At 24.0% G+C, this 22,612-nt stretch overlaps 1 protein-coding gene across 4 annotated transcripts in view; it reads left to right on the top strand.

The window, feature by feature from the left end:
* The window catches only part of LOC126894686 (adenylate cyclase type 5), a 118,217-nt gene that overhangs the window by 63,527 nt on the left and 32,078 nt on the right, over positions 1–22,612 (top strand). For all 4 annotated transcript variants that reach the window (XM_050665872.1, XM_050665874.1, XM_050665871.1 and 1 more), the window contains one exon: positions 12,159–12,332. In XM_050665872.1, coding sequence (XP_050521829.1) covers positions 12,231–12,332 — 102 coding nt within the window. In that variant the 5' untranslated portion in view covers positions 12,159–12,230. The remainder of the gene's footprint in view (positions 1–12,158; positions 12,333–22,612) is intronic.

Below are 22,612 nucleotides of genomic sequence, written 5' to 3'. Positions count from 1 at the left end.
TTTAGGTACCTATAAATTTATCAATATAATGAAATTATGTACTAAAGGTTCAGTTGTTGATGCAAAGAATTGACTATAAGTAATTATTTAAACTGCTTGTATATATTTACATTAAACTAAATATGAAATTTTATGTTGAAACGTTAGGAATTTTAAATATTTTATAACTAATTATAATTTTTTATTCTGTTATACTTTTCACTGTTTGTATTTCAAATTAACTGTATGCTATGAATCATTTTATAGGCATCATAGTCTATGATGCCTATAAAATGCTTAAACAAGTTACCAAATTTAATACGTTATTTTTTGTTCACATTTTCCAGGTTTTTCAAAAGTAATAAAAGCAAAGGATAACTTTATTAACATAAATGTTTACTTATAAATGTAAATAACAACAAGATAACTTATTTCTTTTTGTTTTAAATACTCATTAAAGAAATCATTGTCACTGTCACTAGGACACCACTCTTCATCGTCGGACGAAATTAAACCATCAATTGACATTGAATTTTCATCTGACACAATTGATATATTAAGTGTATTTTTATCCATTTCATTAGGTTCATGGGGTTCGCCTTCATAATTAACATAAGTAACTTTTTTATTCTATTCTATATTTTGTCTCCAATAATGGGCAACAAAAGTTATTTTTGAAGCATTTGATGTTGTTAAACGGTTCCTTTTTTTGTGTGAATATTTGAGAATGTGCTAAATGAACGTTCAGTGGCTGCTAATGTAGCAGGAACAATTAATATTTTTTTTGCAATAATACATAAATGAGTACTTGAACAAAAACTATTCCACCATGTTAAAGGACTTATTTTCTCCACACATTTCCAAATAAAATTATTGCTTCATATATCTTGTCGAGATCTGTAATTTGCTATATCAGCTATTATTTGAGCACCATCCATTTTAAGAGAATCAGTCATATTATTTTGTATAGATATCATTTGATCAATAAACTCAATAGCTTTTAATACTTCTGAATTTGATAAATTACACCCTTGAGTTTTGGGATCCAACAAAGATGCAGCTAAGTGTAGAGGTTTAATAGTATTTAAATGTCTTTCTTTAAACTTATTCAGTATTATTTGCACTTTTTTAGTAGAAATAATCAGTGATTCTGAGATATAACTACAAAAAGTATTTTGAATTTCATAAAAAGCATCAAATACATGATTAATTATATTGCTGTCCCCTTCTAAAATTGTAATCCATTTTACAATAGGGTTAAGTAAATTAATAAGTTTATCGATTTTAGTTCAAAATACAGCATCATCTAAAATTAATTTGTTTCTGTTTATTCCTATCATAGAAGAGCCAACAGCATGAACAGCTAATGTTTGTAATGATAATTTACATTCTTTCATTGAAGTTAACTAGTCTTTCGTTAAAATAAGACCAACAATTCGAATATTTTTACCTGCCGGCATTTTAAAAGTATTTTGAAAAGTAAAATAACAAATAAAATAACTGTGAAAAACGATACTACTATAATCAATTTTAATCTAAGCCCTAATATATTGCTTATCGATAATATGTTGATAAACATATCAGTGTAATCAAGATATAAATACAATAACGTTGTCTCTTTCACTAGTACTGCCATACTTTAGTAATTATAATAAATAAAATGTATTAGTTGTTATTAAAGAAATATTCCCGAGTGGTAATAGAATATTTCCGGAATATTCCTCATTCCCAGGAACGTTCCCTGGGGAATATTTCTTGTGGCACATCACTAATTATATCTAATAATCAGATGAAGTTATATAAAAAAATTCAAACGCAATTTACAATTAAATAAAACCTTAAAATTTTTTAAAATAAAATGTATTTGTTCTTATTTTAAAAATTGAGCTAACACCCTTACAAGACATAAGGAATAAAGTTTTATAGTGTTCATAGCTATTAATTCAATAAAAATATATAACTAAAACAACATTATTCTGTATATGCAATTAATATAGTATAACAAATATTATAGACCCCTTCGAAAATTAATCTTGAATACACACCTGTAATATTAGTTTTCCATTACTTTCTAGAATTTTAAGCATGAATAATTAAGGTGTACATTAATAAAAAAAGTGGTAGTAAAAAATAACTATTGCACCAAAATTAAAAGAAAAGAGAATTTATCGTTCATAGAATAAAAATTGTATTTTTGTTTCGTTGTGAAAAAGATTTTACAGAAATAAGGGTAAATAAAAACGTCACGTTTCTTAAAGGATGGATAGGAAGAGAAATTTTATTTTGCAATCTAATGAACTTAAAGTTTGCTTTTAGATAACTTTAGGCTATAGTAGTAATCATAGTAGTATTACGTGACAAGGCTGTCATCATTTCATCATCAACCTTCTTTACTCAACTATGATAAAGAATTTTGTTCTATTAGAAAATAATACGCATCTATAATTTTGTATATTACTTTTAAAACTATTTTAAAGTGTATTAATTGAATCCATTAGTAACTGATGAAAAATCTTTCCTTGTTTTTAATTTTTATTAATTGAAAAATTAATTTAAATTATGTGTTTTATTTGAAACAAAATGAATATCTAGTTTTGGCAAAGTTTAAAATATACTTGCTGTTTATATCACAGTTGTCTATAAAACTTAGTAACTATTTTAATAAATTTAGAAACATATCCAATATATGTTGAAAAATTGAAAGACGCATTGTTAGCCAACGGGCTCCTATAATAACGGTTGGCCCGTATGACTGATATGGTAATAATCAACACAGAAAAAAAAGAAATGAATTAAACAAATGTATACCCAAATATAATAAAAGAGATTGATATTAGTACAATTCCTATTTGCATATATTATAAAAATAAAAATATGGTATTTTGTTCCGTTTTATAGTAAACATAACTAAGAAATATCAACAAATATAATGGGCGTCCCCAAGTACAAATGTAGCTACAACAGCTAATAGACTTAACTATAAATAAATTTACATACAATATTATAACTGGATTTAACTCGTTCTATTTACTGATTTGAATGTATTCCATGTGGTAGCTTCAACTTTGACAATAACAGTCTAACAATAACGGAATAAACCGGTGTTCAAGCTTTCACCAATAACTCCAAACTTAATAAGACCACAACTCTTAAACAAGTCTTTCACGGCTATATACAATAGGCCGGATAACAACAATATGGTAACAAAGAACAAAAAACACGCGTACGTCGATTACGTAAACGGGTGTTATAATACCATATAGCGCACAGACACATTAACCAATGTCCACCGTAGCTAATCAGCCGACAGACTGATTGACCGTGAAACATATTTGGCTCGGTATTGTCAAAGGCCGCCGTATACTTTCACGGTCAAATATTATCACCACTACCTCCGTGTTCAACCGGTACAAGTTATCAATGCCGACTGATACAGAGAAGATAACATGTGCTGTTTTGAACACACATTTTTGAAAAAAGTTAAAAATAATAATTATATTTATTTTTTATTAAAAAACAAACAATTGATACAAAATTTTAGTATAAGATTACAGTAGCAATACTACTTCCTTTAAGTAAATCTTTTGTTTGGATGTTGTGGATTAATTTTGTATTGATTGAAAACATTATCAGTATCAATAAGTATCAATAGTTTAATTAAAAAATCTGCAATGATTGACTGAACTTTTAAGATATATCGTACATTTTTTAAAAATTATTTTTTATATATATTTGAAAGTGCATCAATTATTTATATTTTAAATATTGGAATAGTGTATTATTATTTCTATACTAAATTTAGTTTAATAATAAAATTATCACATCAATTGATCGTAGAAAATTAATAAATATGTGTCCCAATTAAAGAAACTTCTATAATTTTTATCCTGTTCTGTACTACACATAGTACACTATTTATGATGATATCTTGTACTAATTCTTCTTAGTAAGTTCACATTGTGTCGAAACTTTTACCTAAACGTTAGAAATTATTGTAAATAGATCTAAAGTCGACATTAGAACAATTTTCCCTTGCTTTCGCAGTTGGAAAAAACCCACGAAAATCAAAGGAAACACTAATGTCTATAAATGTCTAATGTCACTGAAAAAAGGTTGTTGGATTTATCTTTATTTTGTATTGCGTTATAAATTAGTTTTATAGTTCCTGTTTAAATGTAAATTTTTAATAATAAAATATTATTTAGTTAAATAAAATTTTTTTAACTATTAATTTAACGATGTGATTTACTTAAATGTTAATATATTTGTATATTATAAATGTATTACATGTGTTATATTTAATACATTATTACATTTATTTGATGTAGGTCTATTAACAAAACTATGTATTTTAAAAACCAAAAGTTGTAATAAAAACTAATAATTAGTTATTGTTCAAGATTATCCTTTGATTAAATATTGTATGTACATGCATGTAATAGAATGTATATATACAACAAGTTGAGAATTATAAGGATTTAAAATTATTTTTAAGTTATTTGAATTTAATTTTAAGACGAAAATTTAATAATCTAATAGGATTTTTAATTTTTAACTTTTATAAATGAAGTATATAACATTATTTATAACAATAATCATGAAAAAGTAAATCATTTTCAGTTTTTTATTGTAACTTTTGAATTTTTAAAATATATATTTTTGTTAATATACTATGCTATAATTGAAAGTACAATTGAATATTGTACAATTTGGAAAGTGGTGTAAGATTATAAGATAAGACGCTATTATTTGGAAAATAGGAATAGGATATTAAAAAATTGAATCAGATCATATGATTTGATTCAATTCCTTAATGTAAAGTAAATATTTTGTTCTTATATGAAAAAAATACTAATTTGATACATGTTTATGTGAAAAATGTAATGATTTATTGTTACTTTAAAGTGAAAATGACTTATTTTAATATCCAGTATTCATTTAATTAAAAATATTTTTTATTAATTTTTGTATTTTTCTGAGTAAACCTCCCATATACATTTTTCTGTAACAACAATTTTTTTTGAAAATTATAATATTAATGGATACTAGTATACTCCTAGTATAGCTAGAATTAAGAAATATGTTATTTTTTTTCAGAAGTATGTATCATTTAAATAAAAAACTGTTTTTAAGTTGGCTGTTGTAGAATAAATTATAAGCTACATTCGATGAATATAATATGATTTTAGTTTATACGATATTACCTATAGAGCGATTCAACCACTCGAGATATTTATTTTTGTATAACTATTTGCAACAGTAATAAATCCAAATGAGGTATATAAATTTTGATGATTTCAAAATATTTTCTGAGAATTACTTTTTTATTGGTATCATGTCATCATATACAATTTTCTTTATTTTAAGAATATTTTGTATAAAAATTATTTTTTATATTTTTAACTTTATAATGCTATAACTTTTTGAAAGATGTATGGATCAATATAATTCTTGTTTTTTATAGATTTATGATGTCTTTATCTATCATTTGGTATATTTTTTTTATAAATCTAACGTTTTACCTGCTTACAGGGGGGATTAAAAATGACAACTTTTCACAAAAAATAATCTTTTTCGACTTAACTTTTTAAAGTGTTCCGGAAATACTGACTTTTTTTTATATATCTTAAATTAAAGCTAATGTAATGAACTTTATTATGCAAAAAAAAAAAATCGGACTTTATTATGTCTTCACGGTGAAAATGGCTTCCAAATGCTATTATTATGTGAAAATTCTCGATTTTATTATTTGCATTTTTAATTTTATAGTACTATAACTTATTGAAAAGTGTATGAATCAACATAATTTTTTTATGAGAAATAATATTTTTTAATAATCTCTTTTTCATTCGACATACTTTATCTTAATCAGGATATTAATAAGGAACTAGCAGATCATGTAGCTTTTGAATTAATCCACCAATTTTTTAAAATTAAACACTATCTACAGATTTGCATCAAAGCGTTTTTTATTATAGTGATTTTAATCACTGTCAGATATCATTACACTTGATCCAATTATGCCTCGTCACCACTGTGCCGCGACCCGTATGTGCTGGATTTTTTTTTTAATGTAACAAAAATATCCGGGTATTATTTCATTATAGGAAAAATAGTCAGATATTAAAATATTATCTGGTAATTCAAAACAAGTTTGCCCAAAGAAATTTATATCCTAATCATGAAATTATTCAAATAGATTTGGAACAAGTTGTCATACAAGTATCAAAATATGTGTTAGGTGATGATTTAATAGTTAGTGGTTGTTTTATTATTTAAGGAGGAGTACACACAGAAATTGTGTTTAAAAGTTTAAAGATTAAGTTTCGAGAAACATATCCACAAAAATGAAATATTTCGACATTTTTGTAATATGTCATTTTTACCAATAGAAAATGTGTCATACGGAATGTATTTTTTAAAAAATATAATGCTTACAGAAGCAAAAAATCTAGTAAGCTATTTCGGCAACAACTATGTTTACGAAAATGATAGAAAAGTTGAATACGCCAAAAACATATTAACTTTAAAAAAAGCTCCTCTTTGCCCACGAAACCTGCGAAATGTCCACAATATGACTTAAGAAGATGTTAAAAATATCGACAACAGTACAGAAGGATGGAATGGCAGTTTTTCTAAGTTGTGTAGATAAAACTATCCAACACTTTGAGTGTTGGTTAACAAAATTCGTCAAGAAGGCAGTACGCGATTAGCATCGTTTAAAATTCAATGAACTTAAATATTAATAAAATATTGTAATAGTTTATTTATAATACTTTTTAAAAAAATATATTTTCCCAATATATTTTTACCAGATACTTTTTTTTGGTCATTCATTTATTTATATTAATATTTTAAACTATGAATAAAGAAATATCAACCAGTCAATTTTTTTTTAAATATTTTTGAATACATGAAATGTGCAACTGCACAAATTGCAAACATTAAATATCTTGTAGTTTTAAAAAAAAAAAATTTTTGTAAAAAATAATTTTTATGACGTAACACTTTGTACCAAATTAGTATTTCATATTTCAATCAAATATTAATCTATAAAACTATAAAGAAACGAAATTATATGTATTTGATGGGACGATATTGCAGAGTCGGTAAAGCGACATTTATTTGAAATAAATAAATTCATTCATATTCATAAAAATTATTAATCAGAAGTGTTTGAACATATAATTATGCATTTTTTGAGAAGCTTACTATTTTAATAAAACATAATGAACCTCTAAAATATTGTGTACCATACTTTCAGTGTATAGAATTTTAATTAAATAAAAATTGATTAATTTAAATAAATAATCCTATTGAGTGAAATAAGTAAAAAATCATATTAGCTTTCATGCAAAGTTGAGAAGATTTTACCAAAATTAATTTTTTTTGTCTGCTCTTAAAAATATTTAGTTCTTACTGAAACACAATTTTAATTTAGTGAAACCTATGCTCATTCATAATTAAAAAAATCTTTCAATTTTAGAAATTTAGAACCATAAAAATTGGTATTTTCTAACTACTTTATTTATTCTAAAAACTGCTATAATTTTTTAATACACCACTTATAATGAAATATTATCAGAATATAAATGAGTCAATAAGAATTTTTTTGATAAAATTTTTGTGAAAATTCAATAAAAAACATATGCGCAGGAAGTTTTTAAAAAGGGCACCCAAATATGTAAAAAATATTATTTTTTTTATCCAATTTTTAAAATAAGTGCGTTTTTCTAACCTTTGGCAAATTAATGCTCTGGAAATACACTATAATATAAAAAAAAAAAAAATTCCTGGTTATTGTTCTACTGTATGAAATTGGCAAGGTAAACAAGTTCTTAATTTTTTCAAAAAAGTACTTTATTTTCATTCAAGCAAATAATTTAACAAAAATTTAATTTTTGATTAAAATTTTAAAACATAGATATTAAAAAGTTACAAATTTATAAGCTAGTGTGAAATTTAACAAATTTGCATTGAAGTGTTTTTTATTGAAGCGATCTTAATCATTGTCTGATGTTATCTATACTTGTCCTAACTAATGCCGCGGCTCCATTGTGAAAATTTAATTATTAAAATATATAAAATTAAATAGATAGCAAAATATATCGGGTATAAAATTGACTTTTTTTGAATATGGTCATTACAATAATTTAATAATATTCAACATATTTTTTGGTATCAACGGTATTGATCAAATTATGTTATGAAATAGTAGAATTATCTTTGTCGGACTAAAACTATTTCAAATATATACATTCAAAAAAACAAATAAATATAATTAAAAATTTGTACATTTTTAATTCTATTTATTTAATGAATCATGTCACTAATGACTAAATAAACTCAATGAACGAAATAAACAATTGCTATGTTTAAAAAAGAATACAATAACAGAGGTAAATGAAAAAGGAAATACAAAGAAAAATGTATTAAAGATTAAAATAGAATTCATAAACAATTAAATATTACAAAAAATATAATTTTAGCGTGTATAGAAAAAAATATAAATTAATTATACCAAAAACACATACGTGTAATAAAATAAATAATAATAACACATATTCATTAAACACATGGACTTAAAATACAGTTCACAAAACAATAAAAAATGAATGGATAGATTTTTTTTTGATTTCTAGTAAAATTTCATACCTTCAGTCACAAAATATCTGCGTCAGATAACGTTATTTTTAAACGATTGAAATTTTAAAATGCTGTCAGTTGAGCAGCAAAATTTTTCCGATCTTCGTTAATAATTTTCTGAGAGTCACGTGACCGATTACTTTTGTTAAACATTATTTATTTTTAAATCTTACTTGCAATTTTATTAATTCTTATTTAAAAACTACTTACATGTTGGATCACAAATCAAAAAAAAATATCTTATTAAATACACACCTCCAAAAATTGAAAAAATTTCCCTAATTTCCTTTAAATGGAGTAAATCCCCCAAAAAATTACCATTTTAAAAATTGGTAATTGATGTCATTAATTGAAGTGTCATAAATTTGTAAAAAATGTAAATAAAAAGAAATTTTTATTTATACTTTGTATATTTATCTATCATTTGGTATATTTTTTTTTGAAAATCTAACCTTTTACATTTGAAGAGTTATCCTTTAAAATTTAACTTTTGAAAATGTTTTGGAAATAATTTTAGCTTCAATCATATGTTTAATTAAGATTATGTTACCTACGAAGTTAAACAAAAAATATTATTTTGGTCTAAAATTTACCGTATTTCGTGTTGATATAATTTTTAATTTTTTTTTTTTTTCAATTATTTATATCAATATTATAGGTCAAACGGTATAGTTACAGTAGGGGTTTAGTACCTTTATTTGCCCCTCCCACCATTATAGATAAGATTTAATGAGAATATACAGCTACTTCATAAATTTTTAATATTTGTTTATAAAAATTACAATAAAAAGTTATTGAATATTAATTTTTTTGGTAGGGTTTGAGGGTGTCACCAAAATGTAACGAGGTGAACCGGTAAAGGATTCAAATAGATCTTTCAATAATAAAATGAGCAATTAGAAGCTCTGATGGTTGATTTTATTAACACAATTAATACATGAACACAATAATATAGAGTAGTATAATTAGTATAGATGTAAATGAACAATCCTATGAGGTTTTGACAGTGTTTGGACGGATGCTCTTCTGGACTCAGAGTGACTTGTCTGTGTTGGTGGCACATGGTTCGGGCTGGCTGACTTAAGCCAATAAGGCTAAGTCAGCCAATTCCATAGTGCTCCACTGAGATCAATACCGATAACTGATGCTCTTATAACTAACAAAATAATTAACATATGTAAAAAAAAAGAACATAAAATATTAGAGTAATTCAAGGTTTTGTAAAAATAAACTACTATAATAAGTATTTATTTATATTTTATACTTATAAATCATAAAGAAATAAGAGTTAATGTTGCTCTTGAATTATCAACAGTATTTACAAATTTGCTTCGAAGTATTTTTTATGATAGCGATTGTAATCACTTTTATAGATATCATCTATAATTAACTCAACTATGTCGTTACCCCCACTGTGTTATCTTTTTTTTTTTTTTTTTAAGGATTATATTTAATTTAAAATATTTTAATGATCTTATAACAGATTTAAAAAATAAAATTCTACAAGTGGCTTAAAAATATACATTGTTTTATATCTGACATACTTGTCTTAAAATTTGTGAAATTTTTATGAATATATGAAAAATGATGATTGAGCTTAACCAAATTTATTACAAGAAAAGTAAACATTTGCCATATATTTAGGATGTATATACTTAGAATAATCATTATTCATAAGCAACGAATATCAAATATATTATGAGTTTTTAATTTTTTAAGTTTTGTAGCTTTAGACTTGTGTAATATTACTTTAAGTAAATTATTTATATTTAAATTTATAAAAAAAATTTAAATTGCTCAAGCTTATAATACATTATATATAATTTACTTATTTTAAGTAAAATCAATTTTATATAAAACAGCTTTCAGTTATATGAAACGATTTCTTTGCAAATAATATTATATTGAAAAAATAAAATCGTATTTCTGAGTGTTATGAACTGATTTAAAAATATGAACATTTTTAGAAATATGAAATATTTCCAAACACTTTTTGAACTTTGTGATTTATGATTTCTATTTTAAGGCCTCTATTTATATAGTTAATATATATCTGTAATGATTGAGGAATTTTACTGTTAACTATATTATATTTTATTAAATAATAAAAAAATGAGATATAACTACATTTTTTATTTTATTAATAATAAATTTACTTATTTATTATAATCATAAACGGGTGTAAACTCTTAAATGGAAATAGAATAAATTTAAATTAATTGTACATTAAATTTAAAAACATCTCTATACATAGAAAAAATCAACATACATCAAAATACTATTTGCTAAAGTTAAGACGCGTGGAAAATTATATGCAGAGCAATAATTTGTGATACAAATAGAAACATAAAATAATTTTTCCTCTCTTGTATATTCAATTACCTATTATAAATTCCATCTTTTAGTTTATTTATCATAGGATAAGTTATGTAGTAGAATATATTTTGACCGTTTTCCTTAGCAATCCTTAGTAGACGTTTTATGACTAATTATAAATTTAAACGCATCGAAGCTAAAGTTGGACAAAAATAACACCCCATAAAATATCGTAGATGTATAGACTTTAACAATTCATATTATATTCATAGTTAATCACACATATTTACTTTTGTACATTTTATGTAGGAATATCCTATATTCAAAACTAATTCCTATATGTTATTGAACTATGCTCATTTAATAACAGACCCTATCTTACAAGTATTTTCATCATGAGTTGAGGTTATTTTAAAATTAATTTATTGTTTTATCTTTTTAAACGCTATGTAAAATATTTTTATTTGTGTGATAGATAATGGCGATGACTGTTATTTTTTGATATTGTAAACATAACACTCAGTTTATGATAATATTATGGTTTATAAGCTTTAAAGGACTTAATATTTAAATTACTAAAAGTAATTTTTTTTTATTTGTCTATGAGATACTTTGTATAATAATTATAAACCTAAATAAATGATACGGTTTCATATAAAAATCAAGTATATTGATATACTTCAAGTTTACTACAATACATTCTATATCTAAAATAGATCTGTCGTTGAAAAACATAATAAAAATCATATTTTTAGTTTGAATTTATAAAAGAATGATAGTTTTCATTTAAAAGTGAAGGTAACTGATGTATAATGTGAGAAATATTGTTTTTATTGTACAAGTTAAAAAATATAATGATTCAAAATTTGAGTCATTCACTTTTCCTGCTCATAGCATTTTTATTCTATAAATAACGCCTTTGTACGTTTTTATTTTTATATAAACTATATTTCATTAGACTTATTAAGTATTTTTAAACAATTTTTAGAACATTTTATTCAGCGTTTAATTTTAAGTGGCTATTGTTATTTAAAAATCTGTTATCATTGTGTCGTCCATAATTTAATACTTTTATTGGTAAATCAATTCACCGATTTGTAAAATGACAGTCCCTCGCGCTTAAAATATTTAGATTATTTTAATCGGTACTTAAGATGTAACACGTTGTGCAAACTTAAACGTTTGATTTATGTCTGTTCGTTTTTGTTGTTATCAAGATGTTGGTTTGAACATTGCTCACTCCTCGGGCGAGTTTTTCCCTCGACCCAGCACGTTCCTGGACCCTAATAATGGATATGAACGGTGGCGGGACAAGCAGCAATGGAAAAACCAGAACGTGGCGCAGACTAAGTCTGAAACAATACAAACGAGCACCTACTCAAGAAATCGAAGTAAGCAGTTTTTTACCATAATATAGTCAATTTGTTATTATTAACACTAATTTATTGGAATAGAAGTAAATTCATATTACAATTACGTGTATCGTTTATTTTATAAGTATTTACACGTCAGTTAATTTGAGAACCACAATTCGGACACAGGCGGTATATAATGTTAATTTACTTTACATTTTTAATAGATCACTAACTTCTTGTGCCTATATTTATATTTAGAAAGCTAAGAGGGGTTAGCATATCACGAAGAGAAATTACACATCAAAATAATTATATAGTGCCATTATATATCTCTAATTAAATAAACTCTTAAAAAAAATAGAATTTGTTAAGATATTTAAACTTTATTTTTATTGTTTCCTATTGTCAAACATTCTACATACGTGTATATACTTAGAAATGCATAAAAATATTATTAAGACCAATTCATAGTAATCAATGTTTTAATAATAAATTTTTTTATCAAATGAGAGTAATTTGAATTTATAATATTCTTTTTAGTTCTATAAATATTAAGGTTTTCCTTAATAATTTTCTAGCAATATAGTTTAGTTTAGTACGTTAGAGAACTTAAATTTACAAATGGCAGATTTTCTAGTTGTGTAAAGAATACTGCAAAAGAGATTGTTGGTGAGAGTAGGAGTAGAATGCCAGGAAACAAGGAAACCTGGTGGTGGGATGAGGACGTTCAAAAAATCATAGAAAGTAAGAAAAAGCAATTCAAAGTATGGTAGAAGAGCAAAAGAGAGAAAACTGGATGCAGTATAAACGTTTGTGCAAAGAAGCCAAGTATGCAGTAAGTAAGGCGAAGTTTAAGAGGTATGATGAGTTGTTTGATAGGCTAGGAATAAAGGAAGGCGAGAAAGAAATCTATAGACTTGCAAAAGTAAGAGAGAAAAAGTCTAAAGATTATCATTATATAAGGTGTATAAAAAATGCTGATAATAGGGAACTCTCGAGTGATGACGAAGTGAAAAATAGGTGGAAAGGTATTTTGAAAAATTACTGAATGAGGAGTATACAAAAGAGACGTTAAAGGATATCTTATGGAATAAAAGGGACTGGTAGATTTAATTATTGAGAAAGAGGTATCGGAAGCTGTGGTATCAATGAAAAAGAATAAAGCAGTGGGACCAGATGAAATGCCAGTGGAAGTATGGGAAATATTAGGCGGTGTTGGCATAAGGTGGTTGAAGGAACTTTTAAATAAAATCTTATTAGAAGGGAAAATACCAAATGAATGGAGGAATAGTATTGTGGTGCCGATATTTAAAGGTAAAGAAGACATACAGGAGTGTGGCTGGGTTGACAAAAGAGAACATGAAGTAGGTGAAATGAAGAGATCAGTGACAATAAGCGAGAGTGTGAATGGTGAGATAGAAAGTTTTAAGTATTTAGGATGAGTAGTGCAAAAGAGCGGTGGTATTGACGAGAATGTAAGACACAAGTTTATGGGCGGGTGGTTGAAGTGGAGAGAAGCGTCTGGTGTCTTGTGCAATAAAAGAATTACAATGAGGCTAAAAGGTAAATTCTACAAAATTGTAGTGAGACCAGCTATGATGTATGGTTCAGAGTGTTGGGCAGTTGATAGGAAAGTAGAGCAGAGAATGAATGTAGCAGAGATGAAAATGCTTAGTAGGATGAGTGGAGTGACTAGAAAAGATAGAATAAAGAACGAGTATATAAGAGGGAGAATAGGTGTAGCGTCAATTGTGGATAAGATGAGAGAAAATAGACTTAGATATTTTGGTCATGTTATGAGGAGAGAAGAATCGGAAGCTGTAAGAACAGTTATAGAAATGAATGTTGAAGGAAGAAGAGATAGAAGAAGACCAAAAAAGAGATGGAGGGATGCTATTGAATGCGATTTGAGGACAGCTGATGTGAGCGTAAATGATATGGGAGATCGTGTCAAGTGGGAGTATAGGATAAGGGTGGCCAACCCCACGTAGTTGGGATTAAGTCAAGGAAAAAGAAGAAGAGAACTTAAATAATAAGTTAAGCATATTTCAATAACTTTATAAAAAATCAATTAAATTGTAATTAACTTTTTTTTTATGTTTTGGAAGTTCTAATTAAAAAATTGTAAGTAGTATATTTTAAAACAGTAAAATGTATATTAGTAAAGAAAATTGAGGTTTTGGTTTGAAAAAAACTTTTTCCATGTAGTTGTAAAACTAAATTTTCAATTTAAAAATCCGACTATGAAAACAAAAAAAAGAAAAAATTAACAAATATTGAATGATTTACATACCTAACGCGTAGAAATAGTATTCGTAACATTTGAACTAGTAATTATGAGCAGCAAATGAAAAAAATTATTCAGGCTTTATTTTATGGAAAAACTAAGTTAATCATTTATGTCCTAAGAAAAAAATAAATAGAGTTGAATTTTAATACATTGTTTTAGAAAAATTATGTGAATTATCTAAATGGAATTGAATATTAATATATTAATTAATACTTTTTGTGCTTAGGATGTAATCTCATGATTCTTAAAAACTATAAGATTATAATCATAAAATTTTTACTAACTTGGGTGTAAATTTTATCTGTTTAGACAATAAAATACACTTTTGTAATATATATTTTGTATTATATAGTTAATACGTATTACATTTATGTACGTAAGAAATAAATTATTTTTTTATTTATTTTTACATTTTATAGTATGTAAACTATAAGTTTTGTATGACAGATTTAAAAAAGATTTTTTTGGATATTATCTAAAATTATTTAATTCTTTTTAGTTTTCTCTACAAAATAATCAATTTGAGTAATATTTATTTATATATTTGAGATACAGACAACCAAAAGGTTCTATGTAGGAATAAATTAAAGATTAACTATCTTCTGATAGAACTTATTGTTGTCATATTTTTTTTATTAAGAGTTTGTGGTTTAAATTTTTTTTTTTTTTGATACAGAATTAATGAAGTTTGTTTTTGTGGATAACACCACATATTACTTCTCTACCATAGATATAATATAGTATCATACTCTTCTCCAAGAATTATTTAATTGTGTAAATACTCAATCAATTAAATATCAATAGTAGTATGATATTGATATTTCTATTTTCAAAGTTTGTATGGCATTCAACATTTTTTCAATATTTTTAATATTAAAAAGTTTTATTTATTAAATATAGATAATATTAAGTACTAAAGAAGGATTTTATTTTTAAAACCTTATTTCTCTGTAATCAAATTTTTGAACTCTTTTATTTTTCACAAATTTAGTTGTGTTTTGATAGTTAAAATATTTATATTATTCATACATTTTAGTTTTTACAAATAAGATTGTTATTATAGCATGATAGATAAGAAAACGTGAGCGTACAAACGTTCTTCAGTGTAAAGACATGAAATGTTGTTTAGAACTTTATGGTTTTAATATCGCCATTTTCCAAAAATTTCAAAGATGCATACAAAATTTTTCATAAAAATTATGCAAATTTTGTTAATTATTTATAGTTATTTGACTAGAAATGATCATTTTTATTGTTGCTGTTTTAAAGTTTTATTGAAAATAATAAAACAAATAATAATAAAAGCATTTTGATTTTAGTATTAAAAAAAGTGTTCATTTTATCATTTATTTACTTTTACAAAATATACTTTCATTAAATTATGTTTAATTTAATAATTAAAACTTTTCATAATATTGAAAGTTCAAATAAAGTTATCAATAACTTAATTATTATTAAAGTAAAACTTCGAATCCTTCTAATCAATTAACAAATAGTTAAAACTCGAGTTCTAAAAATATATTTATGTTTTCTTACTAAAATAATATTTTACAAATTAGTTTTCAATAATTAACATAAAATAAAAATTTTATATAAATAATAAGTTCCAACATTTTTTAAAATGTTATTTATACTGGTGATTATATTTGAACTTGTGTTCAAGTATTTATAAAAGAAAATTCTAAGAATCTTGAATATTTGAAATTCACTACGCTTTGGATACACACAAACAAAAATAACATTATATTCAATAAAAATCTATATGAATTAAACACAAATTGTATTGCTATTATAAATATATATATTTTATCGACATACCAATACAAAGTGTTACAGTTATAATTGTAATCTTTTTAATAACAATTTTGTAATTATGAAAAAAAATTATTTTATTAAATAATTGTAGGCGCATTTTACATTAATAATAAAATAATATTTGCTAAACTAATAATTTTCTTGTCTCAACAAATTAAACAATTTGCATAACAATCATTTGTTCACATATTAAATTGTATAATTAATTTAGTTACAAGTTATCATCTTTATAAACTAGATTTATTGAAAACATTTATAAAATTAAAAAATTTATATCAAAGCAATAATTAGTTTTAATGAAGTTTTATTTGTTTTGGATGTTTTAAAACAGTTTTATCAAAAGTTTATAAATAAAGTTTATTAAAATCGATTGTTTCATTCATTGGGATGTAAATTAAAACTATATTATAAAATATATTCAAATTAAAAATAAAAAAATCCGCTACAAAATATAATGGATGCTATGGTTAAAAAGGGTGAATTTATTACTGGGTCAGAATGTGAATGAAATTGATATTAATATCTTTACATGTTTTATGTTATAATACTTCTCAAGTATATTCGTAATTACCTTTAAAACACAATAATAATTTATTATTAAGTAGTAAACCGTGTATTATTATATTCATTTTGTTTTATAATAATGGACTTATATTACAATGAGCCGTTAATACAACTAAAGTTAAAAGATAATGAGCAAGTTAATGGTTTTCATATATAAATTATTTTAAAAAAATTGCAGGTATGTTGCTAGTATATATTCATTTCACTAGTTTTAGGTGGTTCTAAAAGATTTTAGCTAAAGATGTAAATTTTAGAAAAGCTATATTATAAATTATGAGGATTTAAATTTTTAATAAGAATCTCAAGATATAAGAGATTTATTAATAAATAGGTTTTTTTAATACAAATTCTTCAAATTATTCGGTCTTTTTTATTTTTAAAAATGTACATTTTTAAGTTAAATTATATACTTTATTATATAAAATGGTTTAACATGTAATGTCAAACCTATTTTTTTAATATTGTACTTTTATATATCATATGTTACATATCAATAATGTTCCTGATAGTTTCATTATTATGGTTAAGGATAACATAAAATAATTAATGTCTATTAAAATATTTTTAAGTATAATTATGATGTTATATTATTTAAAGAAGTAATGCTTAAAAATTTTTTATTAGTAAATCAATATCTAAGCGTATTTTCAGCTGTATTCTTGTAATTCATTCAAAATATGTTTTCGTTATATGTGTTACCTGGATATGATTTTTTAATATTATTATTTCAATGTTATAATATTGGTGCCTCAATTTTTAAACTGAAAATGTTACTTTTCTTGAAATTAATATACAGTAAAAATAAAATATTGGATTACGCTGTATAATCTTAAAATGTTAATGTAAACCCGATCATGATTTAATTGTTCACGTGCTGCAAATGCATTAAAACTTATTTTAATAAAATAAATACTAATAATTAGTATGTATTTCAATTTGTGCTCAAAATATAATTTATTTTTTTTTGTTCTATAGGAGTTACATTAAATGTTATACAACATTTTTTAAATAGTTGAAAAAAAAATTTTAATTGATTTGTATAATAAAATTTTTAATTTTCAAAGTTTATAAATAAAAGTACGTTTTATTTTTATTGTTGAGTTTTAATACCTACTTAAAATCATAAGAGAAAAGTTGGATATTTCATAACATCACTCCAACTGTTTCTACTTACCCACTCAACATTACATAACATTATAAGTATTTAGTAATTAATTTTTTTTTAAATGGACAAAAACTTTAAAATTTTACTATCAATTACGCTTTGATAACTTTTAATTTGTATAAATGAAATGTGTAGGAACTAGTAGTAAATATCGTTATTGGTTAAAATCATCGAATGTAATATAAATTTTTTAATTTATTAGATACTGATTATATGAAAACTGCATATAAAAAACCAAAGAAATATTAATGTTGAAATTTGACATTTTTTTAATTTGAAAAGAAATCTTCTAAATTAGACAAACAAAATTATTATTTTATATTGTTTATTTTTAGATTATACTGAGTCCTTGATACAAAATATCAACAAAAAACACGTAGGTAACAAATTAAAAAGAAAAACCTTTAATTTTTTTTTCTTTAATTAAATTTCCGTGGTAAATTATTCATTATTTTTTAAAAAGAAGCGATGAATTAATTGAAATGTTCTAATTAATATTCATCTGAATGTCACAACGTGTACTGTTATTATTTAATTTACCAGCCTCTATTTTTATTTGACATAGCTCTAAAAGAATAATCATTTTAGTTAAATGAATCAATTTTTTAAATGATTTGAATACAATAAAATAGTTTTTTTTATATTTAAATGCGATTAATATACAGGGTGATTCATTTAGGATAAGACACTCATTTTCTCGGTAACTATTGAAAATTTTTAATTTTTAGTAAGGAAAATATTGTTTAATTCAAAAAAACTCTAGAATAGTATGTAGTAAAATCATAATTTTTTTCATCTCTTTGAGGTATAGTGCGTAGTATAGTGACTCTTAATAATCGAATACTACGATAATACACAAAGTAATCTTTATTTTTGTTGACGGATACGTATTAAAAGTTGTAGCGTAACCTCATAAACTGAATTAAGTTAAATTAATTTATGTTTCACCATAGAAAATGAGTGACTCCTGTATTCAAAACAGTTAAATAATAATAGAAATTTAGTCTAAAAACATTTAACTTAAACAAGCTGTAACAGACGAACGGTTGATCCGAAAAAATAAAATTATAAGAGCAAAGTTGTTTATATTTTTATTTTAAATCATAATAACAAATTTAAAATAGGGGTTTCCATTTAAGAAAAATCAAGTTAATGCTTTTTAACCTTGAAGGGATGAAAAATATTATGTTTTTACTACATATTATTGTAGAGTTTTTGAATCAAACAATATTTTCCTTGCCGAAAATTAAAATTTTTCAATAGTTACCGAGAAAATGAGTGTCTTATCCTTAAAGAATCATTCTGTATATCTATGTGATATTACTCATTATAATGCTACCCAGTACGCTTAGGCCAAAACTATGAAAATCAATTTTAGAAATTTTATCACTATTGTAGTTGTTACATGCGTTTTAGTGCATAAAAACTTGAAATTTACTTGTCAAGTTCCGTCTACTTATTATAAAATTCATGCGAAATTCTCGTGGACCATTTAACATTTAAATAATCTTGTATGATTCGCTGACTTGTTAAATGATTATTAATGAATAATAAGAATTGATTTTATTTTGGATGATATTATTTAAAACAACAAATAAACACATAAGTTTGTGTTTAAAGTTGATAATGGTAACATTGTTTCTGAAATATGTACCTGCAATTTTTTAGTTATTTGCGTGGTTTTCTAAATAAAATATTTTTTAGTCTTAAATCAACATTTAAAATTTTAAATAATATTAAAATCACCTCATTAAAAAAAAAAAAAAATTATATATATTTGAAGTAATAAAATCTTAAAACTTCCAAAAAACGTGTATTTTGGAGGTTATTGACTGTATATTTTGTTTAGAATACTTAAAATATAAAATTACTCACTCGAGTATTTTATATTTAATATTTGAGAAATAAGAAAGATATACATATAAATTGAGTAACAAATACTAATCAACTTTTTAAAACACTCGTGTGTTGGTAAAAAAAAGTAATCAGCCAATGAGCATTAGTAAATGTGATATTGTTACTGGAAATCTATTTTTATGATTTTAACATAATTTTCGAAATAGTTGTTGCGTGCAATTAAACAGTTTTAACTGTATAATTTTAAAATATTTTCTTGACAATATGATCTTGTATCATCGGAACAAAGTTACAAGTCAATTAATAAAACATGATTGCGACTGCATATGTGATTTTAGGTTACCTTATAATTGTATTATATCAATAAGGTATTTATTACACGTGACATTGACAAGTTATGGTTGTCAAATATTTCGTTTTCAGTAGCGTATTCACATCTCATCCGCATGCTCAGGCAAATGGATTAAACTCCGTGGAAACGACCTACATGAGTATTATAAAACGTGCTCGAGCTTTAAATCGAGTTTAATGCAGTCATTCGAGTGGCTTATTTGCCTGTTGTGATACCCAACTTTATAGTTACACCTTTACTCTGTTACTTATAAATGCTATCGGAGACACTACGATGAACATCCATAACTCGTTTGATTTTATTTTTGAAACTTAGAAAGTGATATTTTAACATGTCATCGATAAGCCATAATCATTAAATCATGCAAACATGTAATATTATTATTTTTTTCTCTATCATTTTTAAGTTGATTATTGGAAATAATAGATTTTATTTTCAACTTGGATTTATCAAATCTATAGTTACAACCGTATCATGTTATATTTGAACATTTTCGCAATAATTTGCTCATAAAAAGAACAAAATTCAATCACCGAAAAATTTCTCTCGGTTGAACAATATAAAATTTTATTCATTTTTCATAAAAGGTAATTGATCGATTGGCTTATACAGTGTCCTAAGTTTATTCGTGCTCGACCTTTTTTGTCACGCATTCGTGTAATTCAAAAGCAATAGATATTACATTTCTTCGTATTCTAGCCGTGATCACTTTTATACAAAGCTTTTGTGATTGCGCATACAATAGTAAATAAGCCTCTTATTATTCGATTTAGCTGCAATTTATATTACGGTAATTTAATGTATAATCGAGAGCAAATCAAAAGTTGTACAATGAAATGAAAAACGTAATTTTCAAAAGTATTTTCTTTGATTATCAAATATGTTTTGGGAACGTTTACTAAATAAAATATTTTTGAGAATAGCAATTAAAAGTTTTATACGGGCTAGATTATTACGCAGTAATCAAAATATATATTTCAATTTATTATTTGAGAAATTGAAAATAACTTACGGATATATTTAAATCTACAAGTAAACTAGAATAACTGTAAATTGTTTTTTTTATATACCAAAGTAATTAAATAATCAGTTTTCAAGTCTTGTCACAATGCTTAATAGAATTTTGGATTTTTCATATAAACAATAATAATCGATAAATATAAGAATTTTAACTGATTAAAATTTCCTTGGCATTTCAATAAATTGAAACTTAAGCTGTTCTAATTTAATTTAGTTTATTTTTATCACTTTCTTTAACACCCGAAAGGAAAGTATTTATTCGATTAAAATGTCGATTTATAAGCTCATTTTTTTTATAACCCGTTTTATTAGTTATTAGTACTAATAAACAAGATTTTACTAGACCATATACAAGGGATATTTAAGGTGTAACTCTGTACAAGGTGATTAATGAACGTATTATTTATTAAATTATTATCATTATTATGCATTAAATAATGCAAAAAAATTTCATCAGGCACCGAGAATTTTAGCGCTGATATTGGATTCTTACAAAATTGTAAGCATTAAGTTTATCCAAAGAAGACAATCGATTTTATTTAATTATCATTAATTTTAATAGGAACAAATAAAAATGCTATTGAATCATTTTCTAGTGATTTTACACAACAAATTTTAATACCAATAATTTTCTACCGATTTGATTTGAAATGTTCTGAGTGACTTTTAAAGAGTGAAGTTCACTTACAAAAAGAAAATTTATTTTATATTTTATTAAATTCTAGCTTATTGAATAACAGGATAATAAATTATTGTCGTTGAAAATATTTTAAAATGAGATTTTTAAACTTAACGTCTTATTTACATTTAAATTCGATTTTTAACTGTTTTATGACTATACAGTAAGATTATGTTAACGTTTGTCACTCAATTTTTCTTAAAATAATGAAAATATTGAAACTTTTTTTTCTGATTATGCTTAGCTTCATACAAATTTCGATTTATCAATAATCAAATACCTTTTAATTCCTTATATCCTCTTAGTAGTCAAATCATTCCAATAACAACGTACATATTTAACTACCATATAAAATAAAATATGATCTCATTAAGAAAATTACCGAAAATATTGATCTAAAAATTGTTCTAAAACGTACATGATTGTAAATAAACTGAATAGTACATAAAACTAACAAAAAAATTGATAAAAAATTTCAACGTTTTTATTATTTAAGGAGATATAAAGTCGCTAACGTTTGAAAGAATCACTCCGTATGCTTTAAAATTTCTTCTTTGTTTTCTATTAATAGTCT

This window comes from Daktulosphaira vitifoliae, unplaced genomic scaffold, assembly GCF_025091365.1.
Source record: "Daktulosphaira vitifoliae isolate Bord-2020 unplaced genomic scaffold, ASM2509136v1 Scaffold_1, whole genome shotgun sequence".
NCBI classification, from domain to species: Eukaryota; Metazoa; Arthropoda; class Insecta; order Hemiptera; family Phylloxeridae; genus Daktulosphaira; species Daktulosphaira vitifoliae.
Note: the sequence above shows the minus strand (reverse complement) of the source record. Positions and strands in the feature narration are given on the sequence as shown.